This window comes from Peromyscus maniculatus, chromosome 6 (genome assembly GCF_049852395.1).
Source record: "Peromyscus maniculatus bairdii isolate BWxNUB_F1_BW_parent chromosome 6, HU_Pman_BW_mat_3.1, whole genome shotgun sequence".
In the NCBI taxonomy this organism is placed as follows: domain Eukaryota; kingdom Metazoa; phylum Chordata; class Mammalia; order Rodentia; family Cricetidae; genus Peromyscus; species Peromyscus maniculatus.
In genome coordinates this window covers 35,770,538-35,785,790 of record NC_134857.1, presented here as the reverse complement: position 1 = coordinate 35,785,790, position 15,253 = coordinate 35,770,538, and the positions used below count along the sequence as shown (strand labels likewise).

At 44.0% G+C, this 15,253-nt stretch overlaps 1 protein-coding gene across 1 annotated transcript in view; it reads right to left on the bottom strand.

The window, feature by feature from the left end:
- Positions 1-15,253, bottom strand: part of Lhfpl6 (LHFPL tetraspan subfamily member 6) — a 203,919-nt gene that overhangs the window by 25,337 nt on the left and 163,329 nt on the right. The window contains exon 3 of the mRNA XM_006977584.4: positions 5,102-5,200. Coding sequence (XP_006977646.1) covers positions 5,102-5,200 — 99 coding nt within the window. The remainder of the gene's footprint in view (positions 1-5,101; positions 5,201-15,253) is intronic.

The following is a 15,253-nucleotide window of genomic DNA, read 5'->3' as shown; positions in this document are numbered from 1 at the left end:
ATCTAATGAAGTTACTTTGTATCTTGCATCCATGGTTTATACTTGGGATTAAAACCTGCTCAAACAGAAAAACTAAACATAAAGAAGGCTCCTTTCTGGCCATTCCCTTCATCTCCCTACAGCCCACCCACAACATCCCCAGGGAAGGTCATGTGGTCTTGTTAATTAGTTGGTATCTTAGGGTTTCTATTGCTGTGGAGAGACACTATGACCACAGCAACTCTTAGAAAGGAAAACATTTCATTGGGGTGGCTGGTTTACAGTTTCAGAGGTTCAGTCCATTATCAGCATGGTAGGACATGGCGGTATGAAGGCAGACATGGTACGGGAGAAGTAGCTGAGGGTCCTACACCTTGCAGGCCACAGGAAATGGTATGTAACACTGAGCGAAGCTTAAGCAAAAGAGACCTCAATCCCCCCCCCCCCACACACACACATTGACACACTTCCTTCAACAAGGCCATACCTACTTCAACAAAGCGAAACTTCCCAAGAGTGTCATTCCCTATGAGCTTATGGAGTCTAATTATATTCACACTACTTCAGTAGGTCATAACATAAGGCTGCTTTGAGCCACTAGTGAGCAAAGGGAAGCGCACAGTGTCCAGCAAGGAGATGAACTTCTGTGTGTGAGTGACATCTGGAGGTCCAAGGGAAAGCACCTTCAGAGGTGACGGATCCTAGGCTGGCTCCGTTGTCCACCTCTGCTCCTTTCTGCTGCTGACTCTGTTCTGGATCGTGAGAGGGGGGCTGTCAAGGGAAGGACAGCATATTTTTGGTTCCTCTCCGATAGGCCTATGAGCCTTTCCTCAGTAATCTCTAGGAACGTTTCCACTGCCACTGGCTCCTGAATGGGTTGAAGCCTTATCGCATGCCAGTGTGAGGGCTGGTGCGGGGCAAGATGGAGCTGTAGTGCCTGACACCTGACGTTGACGTTCCTCCACAAGGCACGGCATTTACACAGCATGGTAGGGTAACTAAATGCAGTTAGAAGTCTTCCGCTGTCCCCAGAGCATGACCACTGTGGGGAGGCTGCCAAGATCAGTGAACGAGCACACCTGAAAGGCACAGTTTTCTAGCACACTATGGGTCTTATTTGGCTGGGGTCAGACATCATCTAATGATAGCCCAATTGTCCACTTTTGTGAATAAATTCTAACTGGAATATTGCCACCTGTCTGTAATCTTCCAAGTTCCAGTTGAATAATTGTGACAGAGACATATAATTTGCCATGTTGAAAACATTACTATCTGGATCTTGACAGAAATGCTTGCTAATCTCTGCCCTAATCTCACCAGCTGGAGTAGAACAGTAGCAGCCAGGCGACCACTATGTCCACGTAACAGCCACACTTTTCCTGTCTAACATGCGTCAGATGTCTTAATTTCATTTCCTGTTGGTGTGATAAAGGCTTGATTTTAGCTCACAGTTCTGGGTTACAGTCCATCATAGCAAAGAAGTCAGTGGCAGGAGCCTGAGGGGGTTGGTCACTTTGCATCTATAATTGGGAAAAAGGACAACGAATTCTTTCATGCCAATACCCAGCTTTCTTTCTCTAATCTCATACTGTTAAGAATACCCTGACTAGGAATAGTGCCACACAGTGTAGGCAGGTCTTCCCACCTCAATTAATTTAATCAAGATAATTTGCCCACAGGCCAACCTAATCTAGACACTCACTGAGACTCTCTTTCTAGGGGATTCTAGAGTGTGTCAAGTTGACAGTTAGAACTGACCATTGCAGGGGCATATTATGTTTTTTAATATTTGTCTCTCTTGCTAGTTTTAAGTTCCTGAAGGGCAGTAAATAGTGACTTGCTTTATTTCTTGCTGATATAGTAGTCTCCCTGGCCCCTGTAAAGGGCCTGGTGAGTCCCAAGCCCCACTATCTTTTGGGAGGGAGCTGTGCCCACACATTGTCTCCTTCTAGAGGATATAGACATAAGCTCAGGTCCTCATTAGTGACAGAAGCAGGGGGTGAGTGTGGCACTCAGCATGAACACTGAATGTGGGACCCGGAGTGTTCCCCAAAGACAGGGTCACCCATGAACTCATTCTGGGCTCATCTACACTGTCCTAGGAATCTTGTCAAGTTAGCGCCACAGTCTGTGACTTCACTAAAGCACCAAGTGCCATTTGCACCCTTGTTCCGAGGGAAAGTGACAATTTCCTAAGGGAAGTAAGTGAAAGAAAAAATGACAGAGTCCCCCAAAAATAGAACCTGGAAAAACAGTACAATAAGCAAAAATTATTTACGCGGGGAATCTAGATCCCACTTTAATCTTTAGATGGTGTCAATTTCTTTCCCTCTCATCATCAGATCTAAGAGAAACATAAAAAATGAGGGGGCAGAAATTAAATTACACTAGTCCTTTGAATTGCTAATGTGGTTTTAATAACATAAAAATAAATGACATGGCTGGAGAGGTGGCTCAGAGGTTAAGAGCACTGGCTGCTCTTCCAGAGGACCTGAGTTCGGTTCCCAGCACCCACGTGACCGCTCACAGCCATCTCTAACTCCAGTTCCAGGGGATCTGATGTCCTCTTCAGGCCTTTGAGGGCACTGCAGACACATGGTTCACAGACATGCATGAAGGTAAAACATTTATATACACAAAGTAAAAAAAAAAATCTTAAAGACTATAGCAAATAAAAAAGAAACAATAAAGAGACCTGTTTTAATTCAACATTCTATTTTATGATGAACAGTGTTGAAAAGACAAAGAACACTGGGGCCCAGCAAAGAAACCTCAACTATAAGATCTGAGTCCCGTACATGTTACATACTTTGCTAATTAACTCAACATTGCATCACAGCCACGGGTCAGCTGAGGACAGGGTTCCAGTCAAGTTGGAGCCTGTGGTGAACAGCTAAGAATGCTTCAAACGCCAGGGAACAGAAAAGCCAAAGGACATATTAAAATGTCTCCTCTGGACACAGTCTGCACTTAAAGCAAAAAGTGAAGAAGCTGTGAGGAGTCCAGTTGGTGCCAGCATTTTTCTCTTTTTTCTGCATAATGGTAACTACAAAAGTAATCCAAACTCAGGCAAGCTTGTACTGGAAGAGGGGAGAAGAGAAACAGGGAGCGGCCTGCTTTATTCATGCAAATTAGCACACTGTGTTCTTTAGAGAGACCCAGTGTCCTCCTGAAGAGAAAAGGTGATTGTCACCCAGTAACAGAAACCCTTCGTTTTAAGGTTCTCAATTTTGTTTGCTTTTCTCCTTATCCTTTGATTTTCATTAAACAGTGTTTTGCAATGTAGCTCAGGATATGAACAGGAAAAACAAAAAACAAAATCTAGCCATCAGCATTACAATTGCATAAATATTAAAAAAAACTGATTTAGAATATAATAAAAACCTTGAGGCCGGGTCTCTCAGAACTTTTCTTCTTGGAATTGACTGTCTTCTGTGAGCAGCAGATGTTTAAGACAGTAAATTACACTTGCCGAGGACGACCCTCCTAGCAGAGGCTAAGGCCCCCAGTACACACGGCAGAGGAAGCAGATTGGCTGCCTTGGGCAGGCACAGCTGCACAGCTGTTCCAAATATGGCATCTTGGACTTGGGGAGAACCACAGAAGCAGGAGAAGATACTCTGAGCCTTTTTTGGCCCTGAGGCAGGGGCAGGGTCACGAAACCTAGGAAGACTGTGTACTCCCTCCAAGTAGGGCATAAGATCGACAAGTGTCTGCACCTGAAAGGTATCTATGCCTCTCCAACCCAGGGACACAGTGAGGGAGGCCACAGATGTCATTGCTATTACTACCGGCTCACACCCCACCCCGCCCTGTCCAATCACAGCTCTCCATGACTGCCTAATTCCTCATTAAACCTGGACAGGAAGCCATGGCTTTAGCATCTATACAATGTCTTTATCTTTTTATGAAGACCCTTATGTCTAGTAAAACTCATTTTAGATACATTTGCATGCTTTTTCCTCATTAATCTACCTTTTCGTTAGGGGTCTGAGTCATGAACCCAGTGGGGATGAGAAGAAATATGTCCCGTCCCATACAGTAGTATCTTAATGGTCTATTAACACCTATTCCAGAAAAAATACTCCAAGAAAAAGAATTCATCAGAGACAACACATATTTATCAAACACTTCATTAGAACACACCTTAAAGCAATAGGAAGTGTAGTAAACTTAGTTATTTTCTCAACTGAGGAGAAATAAGGGGATGATTAAATCAGTGTAAGTTTACTGACCAAGTAAGACAGTCCCCAGGTACCACAAATCAAAATCTTGAATACCACGTAGTATGCACACCGTTAGAAATCACGGCGGCTGCAGAGCGGGTAGAATGATGCCCTTAGCTACAGGAAGAAATCAGCTGAACCTTTTCATTTAGCACACAGACAAGCAGAGCCATAAAGGGCCCTTTGTGCACATCCAGAATCGGGATCTCAAGCACTTCATCACATCTGAGGAGTGGCCTCTCGCTTGCTGCTTCTGCAGCTGGATTCTCTGATGAACTTTCTCGTCCCTCCCGTTCCCCCTGCTCTTGCCTGCCTGGAGCTTCCCTACTGCTGGTAATCCCACACATGACAGTGCTCAGCACCCTACTGCTGGTAATACCACACATGACAGTGCTCAGCACCCTACTGCTGGTAATCCCACACATGACAGTGCTCAGCGCCCTGCTGCCGCTCTGTTCTCCCCCTCACAATGTGCTCCACACCCGGAGAGAACCTGCTCTGCCCTCCTGGCAATTTCCTTGATTGTTTTGTTTGCCTGTGAAGTCCCCGGAGATGTTTTCAGCATGTATAATGAGTAATAAATGTATGATTTTGAACAAATTAATCAGAGACTATAAAGGCTCTTGAGTGCAGTGTCATTTTTTCTTTGAATCTGCAATACAAATCATAGTGCTGGCAAACAGCAGGGTATCAATGACTCCCCACTAGACAAATGGATAAATGTACCTATGTGTGTACACACACACACACACACACACACACACACACACACACACACACACACATACACACACACACACCCTCACACATGGCTAACCGAATGCAGTCCCACACTGTCTTCCTTCCAGGAAGCAGTAGAGAAGCCCCTTTTCCTAGAAACGATGACAAGAACTTACCCAAGTCAAACTGGCCAGAGACGTAGCCACAAGTCTGCCGGACTTCCTCGCTGTCCCAGCCCAAGGGGTAGAGAGCACAGCCAGCGCCAATCAACAAGCCTGTGAAGAGGTAACACAAGAAGGCTTTACAGTCAAAGTTTAGAACAGGGCAAGGCCATGGTGCCTGCTCTTTGAAACACCACGTTAAATTCCTTTAAGCCATCTCAAGTCAGTTAGATTCCAAGAACAATATCAAGTCTGCTTAAAATAATAGTAAAAACAGTAACAATTCAGTTTGGTTCCAACTTTGCCTTCTAAATGTACTCAAAACCTTGGGAATCCTGCTAAGGAAGTAAAATCCAGACGCTCTTAATCACACTTGCAAAAAGCCAACCAATCCCATTAATCCCATGGAGAACTAATTCCAGAGCAAGCAATGTTATTAAGTTATACTTCATAATTCACTGGAGTTTCTGTTTCCAATATAAGAATCAACACAGACTGTTGCAATGTTGTGACATTTTACCAGGAGTTAAAGAAACATTAAGAACCATGGCAGCTCATCCTTTGAGCCTGTGAACTGTACTGTCTGCTCCTGCCCTGCTGAGACCTCACTCAGCATCCACACAGCTCAGGAATATTCTAGAAGGCAGATATATGGAAGTCTAAATCCTCTTTACATACATGTAAAACCAAAATGTTTGAGAATTAGATAGAAGAAAGTGGTTTTATTTTCATATAAAACAGTTATTGTGGTACCAGGTGGTGCTGCTTTCCACGAGTTTTTAATTTTGCATATGGTTTTTGTTTTGTTTTTTTACGAGATCCTGAAAAAGATTCAAAAGCATACCGCTAGATTCTGTAAGCTAATCTGAAAGTAGGATATGGCCACACCAATCAGTGAGCATTATTATCACTCATAACACAAATATGGCAGTAGCACCCACTGTTGCCTCCATCTGATGGGTGAGAACATCAGTTATCGGTCACCAGGTAAGCAGCCCCACATGGGAACACCCTTCAGTACAAAACATGGATGAGAAATGCGGCCACAGGAGGCCTTCGGCACTGACACACGGAGTCCTTTCTGTGGTCTCTCCACCCAGACTTTATCCTGCTCTACACCCGGTGAGTAGCACTGGGTAAAATCATGTTTCTCTAACAGCCATCCCGGGCAGAACTGGCCATGACCTCTCCAAACACAGTGCTCAACCACCAAGAGAGTCCCCCAAAGTGACACTCGTTTCCTGCCCTGGTACCTCTCCCCTCAACCTGTCCCTTGGTCTACAGAAAAAAGTGATCAGAGGGTCTGATCTGGGAGTTCAGGATCCTCAGTGCAAATCACTGACTGACTGCAGGATGACCTGTCTACAGTGCAGTAATGGGAGCCATGTGCTGGCTGGGACACCACCCGCAAAGCAGTAAGGCAAGGTTTTGCTGACCAGGCACGTGACCACTGGTCAGCTTCCTTAGGCTTTTCTCATTGGCGAAGATTTTTCTGAGCTAGTTTTCCCCACCATTAGGTAAAGAGATAATTAACTGAGGATGTCAAAGTTTGTGCAAATTGAATCCCATCCATATTTAACAATCAATGTAAGAGCATTATACGAGACTTAGTTCTGAATAGGTAACACCCATTTTTGAGATTATGTTAGTAATTTTTAAAGGATAACAAATACGAAAATTTGGGGGATAGAATTTGTTCAAGTGCCAATTTAAAAAAAAAAAAAGGTACCATGTAAGCCATGTATAGCTTTCCTTGTCTAATTTGGCAAGAAATATTCTAATTTACTAATCATGAAGTTCCAAAAGTGCCTTCTTGGTTCTGCTGTAGCTAGCTGGATTTGGGCCCTGAACAGAAGGAGCTGACCCATGCTTAGTTACATATGCATCTTCCTGTGTGTGTATAGAGATCAGCAGTTCCCTAAAGAACAAAACACTTGGGAATCAGTTCCTTTGCAAAATCCAGGACTGTCTTTGTGAAACCCTTAAAAATAGACCCAGCCATGTAAATTAGCAATAATTTTATACACAGGAAACTCACATTGTGTGTGTGTCAACTCTGGGCAAACATTTTATCACTAAGCTACATTCCAGCCCTGTGCATGAATTTTAGAAAGCAACCACAAAGACGTGTTCACATTTAAAAATTAGTTGTTCTGTGGAGATCACTAGCTCATGTGAATTCTTACATTAATATTTACACAGACTGTGTTTTGTCATCTGCTAATGTCTGCTCACAGGAAGGATACTGTAGATGCTGAAGATGTTGAGAAACATTTCTAGAAGACATGTGCATAGCACTTTGGACTAACTGGTGGCCGCACATTTTAGGGTCTGTAGGTGAACACTGATGATCAGTGAATGTCTGTGTTAGCAGAACCAAGAACAGTCAGGAAATCAGGTCAGCTTCACAGTAAAGGATGCTGGCAACTCCACCAAGTAGTCACATTATTACTTCAATGTGTAACAAACACAGCCAGTGTCAGATGGAAGACTCAGAAAACTTCAGGTCCTATCAGCTGACACTTAGCTCCTATTCAGGTGGAAATGTTATCGAATCTGAGCACTATAACCTGTGTCTCAAGCCAGGGCTAGCCACCTGTTCACAACAAACCAATTAAAAGATCCCAAATTATTAGTGGAAAGAAGAATTGTGAGATTTATTCAATGTAGTCACACTGAGAGAGGGAGAGAGACCCAGGGCCTCGCTCCCATCTTAGGAGTCCTGAGGAAAGACTGAATTCTAAATAGTGGGCTGTGGATGTGTACATCTAAGGGGTCCTGGTCAAGGTGTGGGTCCTGCCTGCTATTGTCTCCTCACTCTCCAGGCTTCGGTCTTATCCTCTGAGGTGGTAGGATAAGTTGTTAGAACCGTGTGGCATCTCTTTCCGGAAGACAAGTTCCTCCTCTGGTGGGGCCATTTCTGCCTGCCTGCATCGGATTCCTGGGGGAAATTCCCATTTCTCTGGGGTCTGTTGTTTCCATGGTCTGATAATTTGAGAACCACAAGTGCCTCTTTAGAATAGCGTTACCTTTGCCAGTCCCCTTACAGAAGGGTGGGGTGGTAAGTAGTTGCCACACTGCACAGTGCAAATATTGACCTTTTTCATCGCTTTAGAAAACTCCACTGGAGAGCTCTGCTCCAGACCTAAGGACAAATGTAGCACGAATCTTAAAAGATCTTATTAATAAAAACAAACTCAGAGCCAGGTATTGGGGTGAATGCTGGAAGGTCAGAGGACAGAACCAGCCACAGCCACCTCACCTTGCCAGTTCCTCAGCTGGTCCTGTTTCCTCAGACTGGAAGTTTCTGAGTCCTCATCCAGAATGAATCTCAGCTGAACTGCTGCTAGAAGCCTAAAAGCTTAACCCAGGCTCTAGTTCCTGGTCCTCACACCTTATATACCTTTCTGCGTCCTGCCTTCTCATTAGCTCTAAGCCCAGCCACATGACTTCCTCATCACTGCCTGTCTATACAGACTTCCAGGTCTCTATGGTTGGCACTGAGATTAAAGGCTCTTGTTATCATGCCTGGCTGTTTCCAGTGTGGCTTTGAACTCACAGATATCCAGACGGATCTCTGCCTCTGGAATGCTAGGATTAAAGGCATGTGCCACCATTTTCTGGCCTCTATATCTTGTGGTTGTTCTGTTCCCTGACTTCAGATAAGATTTTCAGATAAGTGCACAGTATTTTGGGGAACACAATATTACCACAGACAAAATTCAAAAGGGTGCAGGGCTTACCAGACTCATACACAGGGCCTGGTATTGCTTTGCTATAATTCAAGTCATCCCTGCTCTTCAGTCTTCTTTCTCAGGTAAGGGTAGGAACTCTAACTCTAAAATCTAGTTTTTAAACTACCCTGCTAGCCAGAGCTTTGTATCACGGTGTGTCAGTGGCTTCTGTGTGGAACTCAGAAGGTGAGACAGGGATAACCTGGGATTTGCCACTGTCAGCTACAATCACATGCACACCTTTCACAGACAGCAGACTTGAGATCTGGGGAGGGCCTTCCAGGCATCCCCTCCATATCACCCGAAGAACGTGGTTGGACATCAGGTTCTTTTGATCCCTGGACCTCTGGTTTCTGGAATTTCTCATGTCAGCTTCTCCAACCTTCACTTTCCTAGACCTTCCAGCAGACCTGCAAAACTTCAAATCCAGAGACTTCCTGTTGTAGTTACCTAGTGTGGTCAAATCCATGGCTGGTCTAGGCCTAACTCATACAGGATACGTGATATGAATCTTTTCTATTCTCTCATACTGCTCAAATATTATGCAATTAAATATCACCTTGAATAAGGTTTAAGCTAATTTTTAAAGCTCTAGGGCAAGGGTAGATAGTGATATATCTATATCTATCAGAATGGTTAGCCTTTAACCATTTCTGTAGCATCCTCTCAGGCTAGGGAATTTAACATGCTAATTAACCTCTCTAGGAGTATGGGTTTCTGAGTGGATGCTTCAAATGTCAACCAACTGCCCTTAAGGTGTAGATGAGAGTTAACTATCATTTTATGGTCTCCACTGAATGTACCACATTGTAAGATAAAAGTAATTAAAGGTGAAAGTGAGAACATCTTTTGAAAGGAAAGGACCTGCCATCATCCTGTTGTGGCCCTGCCAAACCTCAGTCCGTGATGCACAAATGTTCAACCAAAGCACAATCTGGAAGCCCACGACTCAGAATCTTTGTGGGCATTCTACTGTATGCTGAGATGGAGGTCACAGAAGTTGAAGAATTTGCTCAAGTGCTCTTAGTGGACCCAACAGGTTCTCATAGTTCTGCTTGCTTAATTTGCTCATCAGGAATAAATGGCTCCACAGAACCTCTAGCTTACAAACTTTATTTACAGAGATCTTCTTTATTACATTTATAGACCTTGTTACCATCCTTTGCCACTGCATCAAAAGAAAAAAAATCACGAAAAAGCCACATTATCACATGCTTTTAAAAAAAACCTGTGCAGTCAGGAGGGAAAGTGAGGAGGGGTGCTATGAGGAGGGGAGGCAGCCATAAGGGGTGTGCTCCTGGAGGTGAGATGCAGAGGGGCGGCAGCTGTAAGGGTGTGCTCCCGGAGGTGAGATGCTGGGGAGGTGTGAGAGACAGGCTCACATGGGATTAAGAAAGAAGCTATTTTTGCAGTTCTGGAGATTCTGCGACTTTAAAGAGGTCATGAGTAAGTTGCAAATTATAAATTAGATGAATCTTTCCTTCCCACCTATCCTCATTACTGCAATCAGCTGGGGGCAATGGGGCTGAGAGCAAGGCATCACGAATAAGGTCATTTTGCAGATGGTAGAGAGATGTTGCCTCCTAAAAAAGAATAAAGAAACTAGGCGACTCAATACTCCTTCAATTTAACGCATTCATTTAAAAAATATGTTGGTGATGAGACCTTCCATCCTGACTACCGAGGGCTTGAGGCTCATTCGGTTCAAGAACAATTAAAATACCACAAGAGCCACATCAGAGGACTGATCTTTCTGGGAAAAAAAAGACCTCTGTCTGATAAGTGCAAAGAGGCAGACACTCCAGAGAGGTGCTGGCTAATGTCAGCGGGAATCTGACTTTCCTGGCTGCGAAGATGGTTCCATGGGCAAATGCCCTGGTGCTCTTGCAAAGGACCTGGTTTTGGTTCCCAGCACCTACCTGGTGGTCCACAACCATGTGCAACTCCAGTTCCAGGGGATCTAATACCCTCTTCTGGCCTCTATGGGCATCATACACACATGTAGCCAAAACAGTCATTCACATAGAATAAAAAAAATAACTTAAAATAATGAAGATTTTAAAAGTCTATCCTTTAGCTCAGTGAGATCCTCAGCATGGATACTTCATATCTGCACACATACTACAGGGGGCTTTCTAGCAGTTCCTTTTAGTGTCCACAAAAGGCCAGTGCTATCTGCCATAATATTAATTATTTCTTAGGATTTGAATGTGAAGCCTAAACGCTGAAGAGTTCAGAGGTTCAAGAACAGACCCAGGGCTGTGATTTTCCCTTCAGTAAAACTCTTTCTATTCAAACTCAGCACTGAATACTTGGCCAGCAGAGTATTAACATAACAATCCAGCTCCTGCCAAGAAGACAGAACAAACCTCTAGTCAGCCATTGCCAATGACTCTCCCCAGGTGGGAAGGACTGAGTCCTCATGTTAAACTCATAAAGCCTTATTTTTTTTTCCAAGCTACTCTTGAAAGTTTTTATGTGATCTCACTTCTTTTCCATGACCATTGAACCATTGTTTTTTTTCCACCATTTTTTTTTTTTGAATAGTGTGACTTTTCCCACCCCTCGCCCCAACAGTGGTCACACACGCCTCTTTCCCATCAATTCATCTTTTATGTTTTTTGGATACTTTCATCCATCCTCCAGTCCCTTTATCTCCCTTTCTGTGGCAAGCACTGAGGGAAAGTGTTTTCCTTACTGTTCTCATGAAGGCTGCTCAATCTTATAGCCAGCTATCTGGACTTTCCCTTGGAATGGGTTGGCAAGCTTCCATCTCGAAGTCTCCATATGCCAATTTGTGTAGGAGATACTCTCCATTTCCACACCAGATAAGGACTCCTTACAAAATATAGCTGAATAAACAGCCACAGAGAGGAAGCACCAACCAGCTTCAGTATTTTAACTCTTCAGATCCCAAAAATGTAGCTAAAAGCACACTATATATTGTGTAGCAAGGAGGGTTGGCTAGGCTGCAGGAAACCGTGTTCTGGGTCCTGAAGTGAGGCTGAACTATATTCAGAGGGCTTAGCGCAGGCACATGTAAGTGGCCATGGTCAAGTTGTGGTCACATCCACCATTGATCGGCCATTATCTGGGCTTCAGTCTCATCCTGTGAGGTGATGTGACAAGCTGTTAGAGACGATCTCTTTCTGGGAGAAAAGTCCCTCCTCCTCCTCTAGCTTCTCCCAGTATCAGACTCCTGGAGAAATTCCCATTTCTTCAGGGTCTGTGGTTTCAACAGTCAAATGCTAAAACTGAGAGACACAAATGTCTTTTTGGATTATCTTCATTTCTGCCAGGCCAGTTACATTTCCGCTTCTTAGGTTAATGCTCAAACGTCATCATGGAATTACCTGCTGTTTAGGTCTAGAAATGTCAGCATTCAGCCTCTCCAGGCACACAACAGTGAGCTATGTGATTCACCCCTCCCAGGAGCTCCTGCATACATGAAGGTTTATTTGAGATTGTACATTGTATCACAGTTATTTCTGTATTATATCTCCTGTATATGTGATGACTTTCATTCAATGGGCTCATTCATAATATTTGTTAAATATTGTCACTGTAGTATTATTATTTGGCCACTTTCAGAAGCCTTGGGAAATTATGTAACGGCTCATAATTAACAAATAACATGAGACATATAATTGCCTCTATTTAATTAAAAAAAAAGCTTATCAAAGTAGGCCCGTATTTTCTAAATGTGCTGCAGTGTTTCCAGGATACACATCCAGCATTCTGAGTATTGAGCAAGCACTTTCAACCTCTATCTTCCAGAGATCCCCAAAGAGCCAAGTGCTCTCTGACCCACCTTCCACATCCACATATGTAATAGCCCTGGAAGCCTGAGCCAGCCAGCTGCTTACAATCAAAGACAAGGGACAGGCCCTCCGAAACCTGTCAATCCCTGCTTTGTTGGATCCCAGTGACCCCAGTGTGAGTTCTAGGACATAGAGTCTCTATCCAGACAGTGCACCTGCAGACATCCCAGTAAGCAACTGGCTCTGTCCTCATAAGTAACAGCTCAGCACAGCGATACAAAGTAACACACCGTCATTTCTGCACTGACAATGTAGTTTATGGAATCACTTCGTTTAATCATCCTGCAGACATCCCGGTAAGCACAGGCTCTGTCATCACAAGTAACAGCTCAGCACTGCGATACAAAGTAACACACGGTCATTTCTGCACTGACAATGTAGTTTATGGAATCACAGGCAGACTCTTGGTTTAATCATCCTGCGGACAACTCTGGGTTTTCTTAAAATGTTTTTCAAAATGGTCTGTCAATCCTCATTTCTTTTCCTTTTCCAGCTCATGTGACAGAAGATACACAAGACAGACACAGTATGTTAGGCACCAGAATGCCTTCTTAGCCCTCACAAGCTAATTTCAGCCATGAGTGGCTTGTCAGCTTTTCTCTTCCTAGGGTCCCAGGCGATGGCTGATACAAAAAAAAAAAAAAAAAAAAAAGTTGTTTCAGATGATGATGTCCCACCACGTGCGTGTGACAGCTCTCAGGCAAACGCATCACCTTCCTGGCCCAGTGGCCATTTTCCCTTTTCTCAATGGATCTGGAAATCCATACTTTTGTGTGTGTGTTGGGGGGGGGGGGGTTGGTATGGCGTAGGAGTATTTGTTACAGTAGGTATCAAGCCTCAACTAATGTATTTCTTGTCATCTCTCATACCCCTCCCTCTCGCAGTATGAAAAAGTTTGTCATTACCATACACTATCTTCTAACCTTTGACCCAGAAGGCACCGGAACTGGGACCCATCAACTGGTGAAAGTGACTGATGCACAGATCTCAAGCAAGGACACTTCTAACCTTTTCACATTTCTCCAACAACTATCCTGCAAACTAAAATAGAAATAGCTTGCTTTGGCTCTCTGACCCAGAAATATCAATGGGAGCCTCCCGAGACACTTCAGAAAGCCCAGAATAAGAGCAGAGCCCAGAAGGGCTGCTCACTTTTAAGTACAAATATTCTCCCTTAAGAGTCCCTGTTGCTTTGTGCAAAATGAATTATTCTTAAAATGATTAAAAAAAATCTCAACCATCACGATTGGGCATACAAGTTTAAAACAAACAAACAAACAAGAAAAACAGGGTAGGCTTTAACAATACCCTTTCAGAAACCAAACAAAAAACAAAAGCTGAATTCTTACGTACACTCCAGACTCTGGGCTCATTCTCTCCTTGCTTGGAAAATGCAGATTTTGTTCCAACAACTCCCTTCAGTAGGTGCCCAGCCTCAGAAAACTTTTCCAGTGGAAAACTGTCAGGACAAAGGCTTTGGAGCCAAAAAACCTTATATTCAAATATTTGGTCTGCTGCTTACTAGATACGAGCTGGGCAAGTCTTAAACTTGAGCTCTTCATAAAATGGGTATACCAGTGCCTCCTACAGAGTCACTGTGAGAGCTAGATAAAACACAGCATGAGGCATATAGCTCCCATCTCATGACAGTCTGGGAAAGTGGAAGCAACCCTGCGCTGTGAACAATGATTTGTATGTGTACACAGTGTTATATGAAAGGGAAGTGCATTACCTTCAGGGTGCGTTGTCTTATAGGACAAGTTTGCAAAATACTGGGATCCAAGGGCAGATAACACCATGTATCTGGTCTCCCAGACAGCACAGCTCAGCATCAGGGAACAGAATGCTATCCCCAGCCCCCTCCCAGCCTGATAAGCATCCAGATCTTTGCTTTGATTCCCAACAAACAACCAGTTCAGTCCCCTTCACCAGGGCCCCTCCTCTGAGCGTGGGAAACAGCCTCGCTCACTGGTGTCTGAAGCACTCCTGGTGAATCTTCCCAGGATCCCTGGGAGAACTGACACCAGGAACCTCAGTGGTGGGATTACGGGCCAGTCGGTGCACAGACTGTAACTGGAGAACAGGTCCTTGTCACACTGCCTCCTGCAAGAACCGGGGCAGATTTAGGAGTTGTCCTGTTTGAATGGAAATACATAAGACCTAGAAGCTTCCATTCTAAGAAAAAAAATGCAAAGTATCTTATCTTGATAATACACAGAGGACTCCTGGACCCTGTGCCCTCTGGGAAAGGCTGGCTGGTCTGGGAACCAGTAGGATTTGAGTAATCATGTTCCCTGGGAAGAAAAGAGAAGCAGGAATACGAACTACAAAGAAGAAGACCCGGATTGAACCTTGTGTGGCTGCAATAAGCATTATTTCATTACTTATTATCTAAGGATGAGTGAAGAAGGAACATGACCAGATTTTACCTCAAAGAGATCCTGAGCTGAAGGCTTAGGATACAGGGAGGGCAGTTAGCTTTGGAATCTGAGGATCGAGGGTGTGACAAGATCTATCTTAGGCCTGTCAATGCCTTGAGCCTCAGGATTACTCTCAAGGCCAGGGTGTGTAAGGCTGGACCACTCAGAGCTGTTGTGACATGCACACAATTG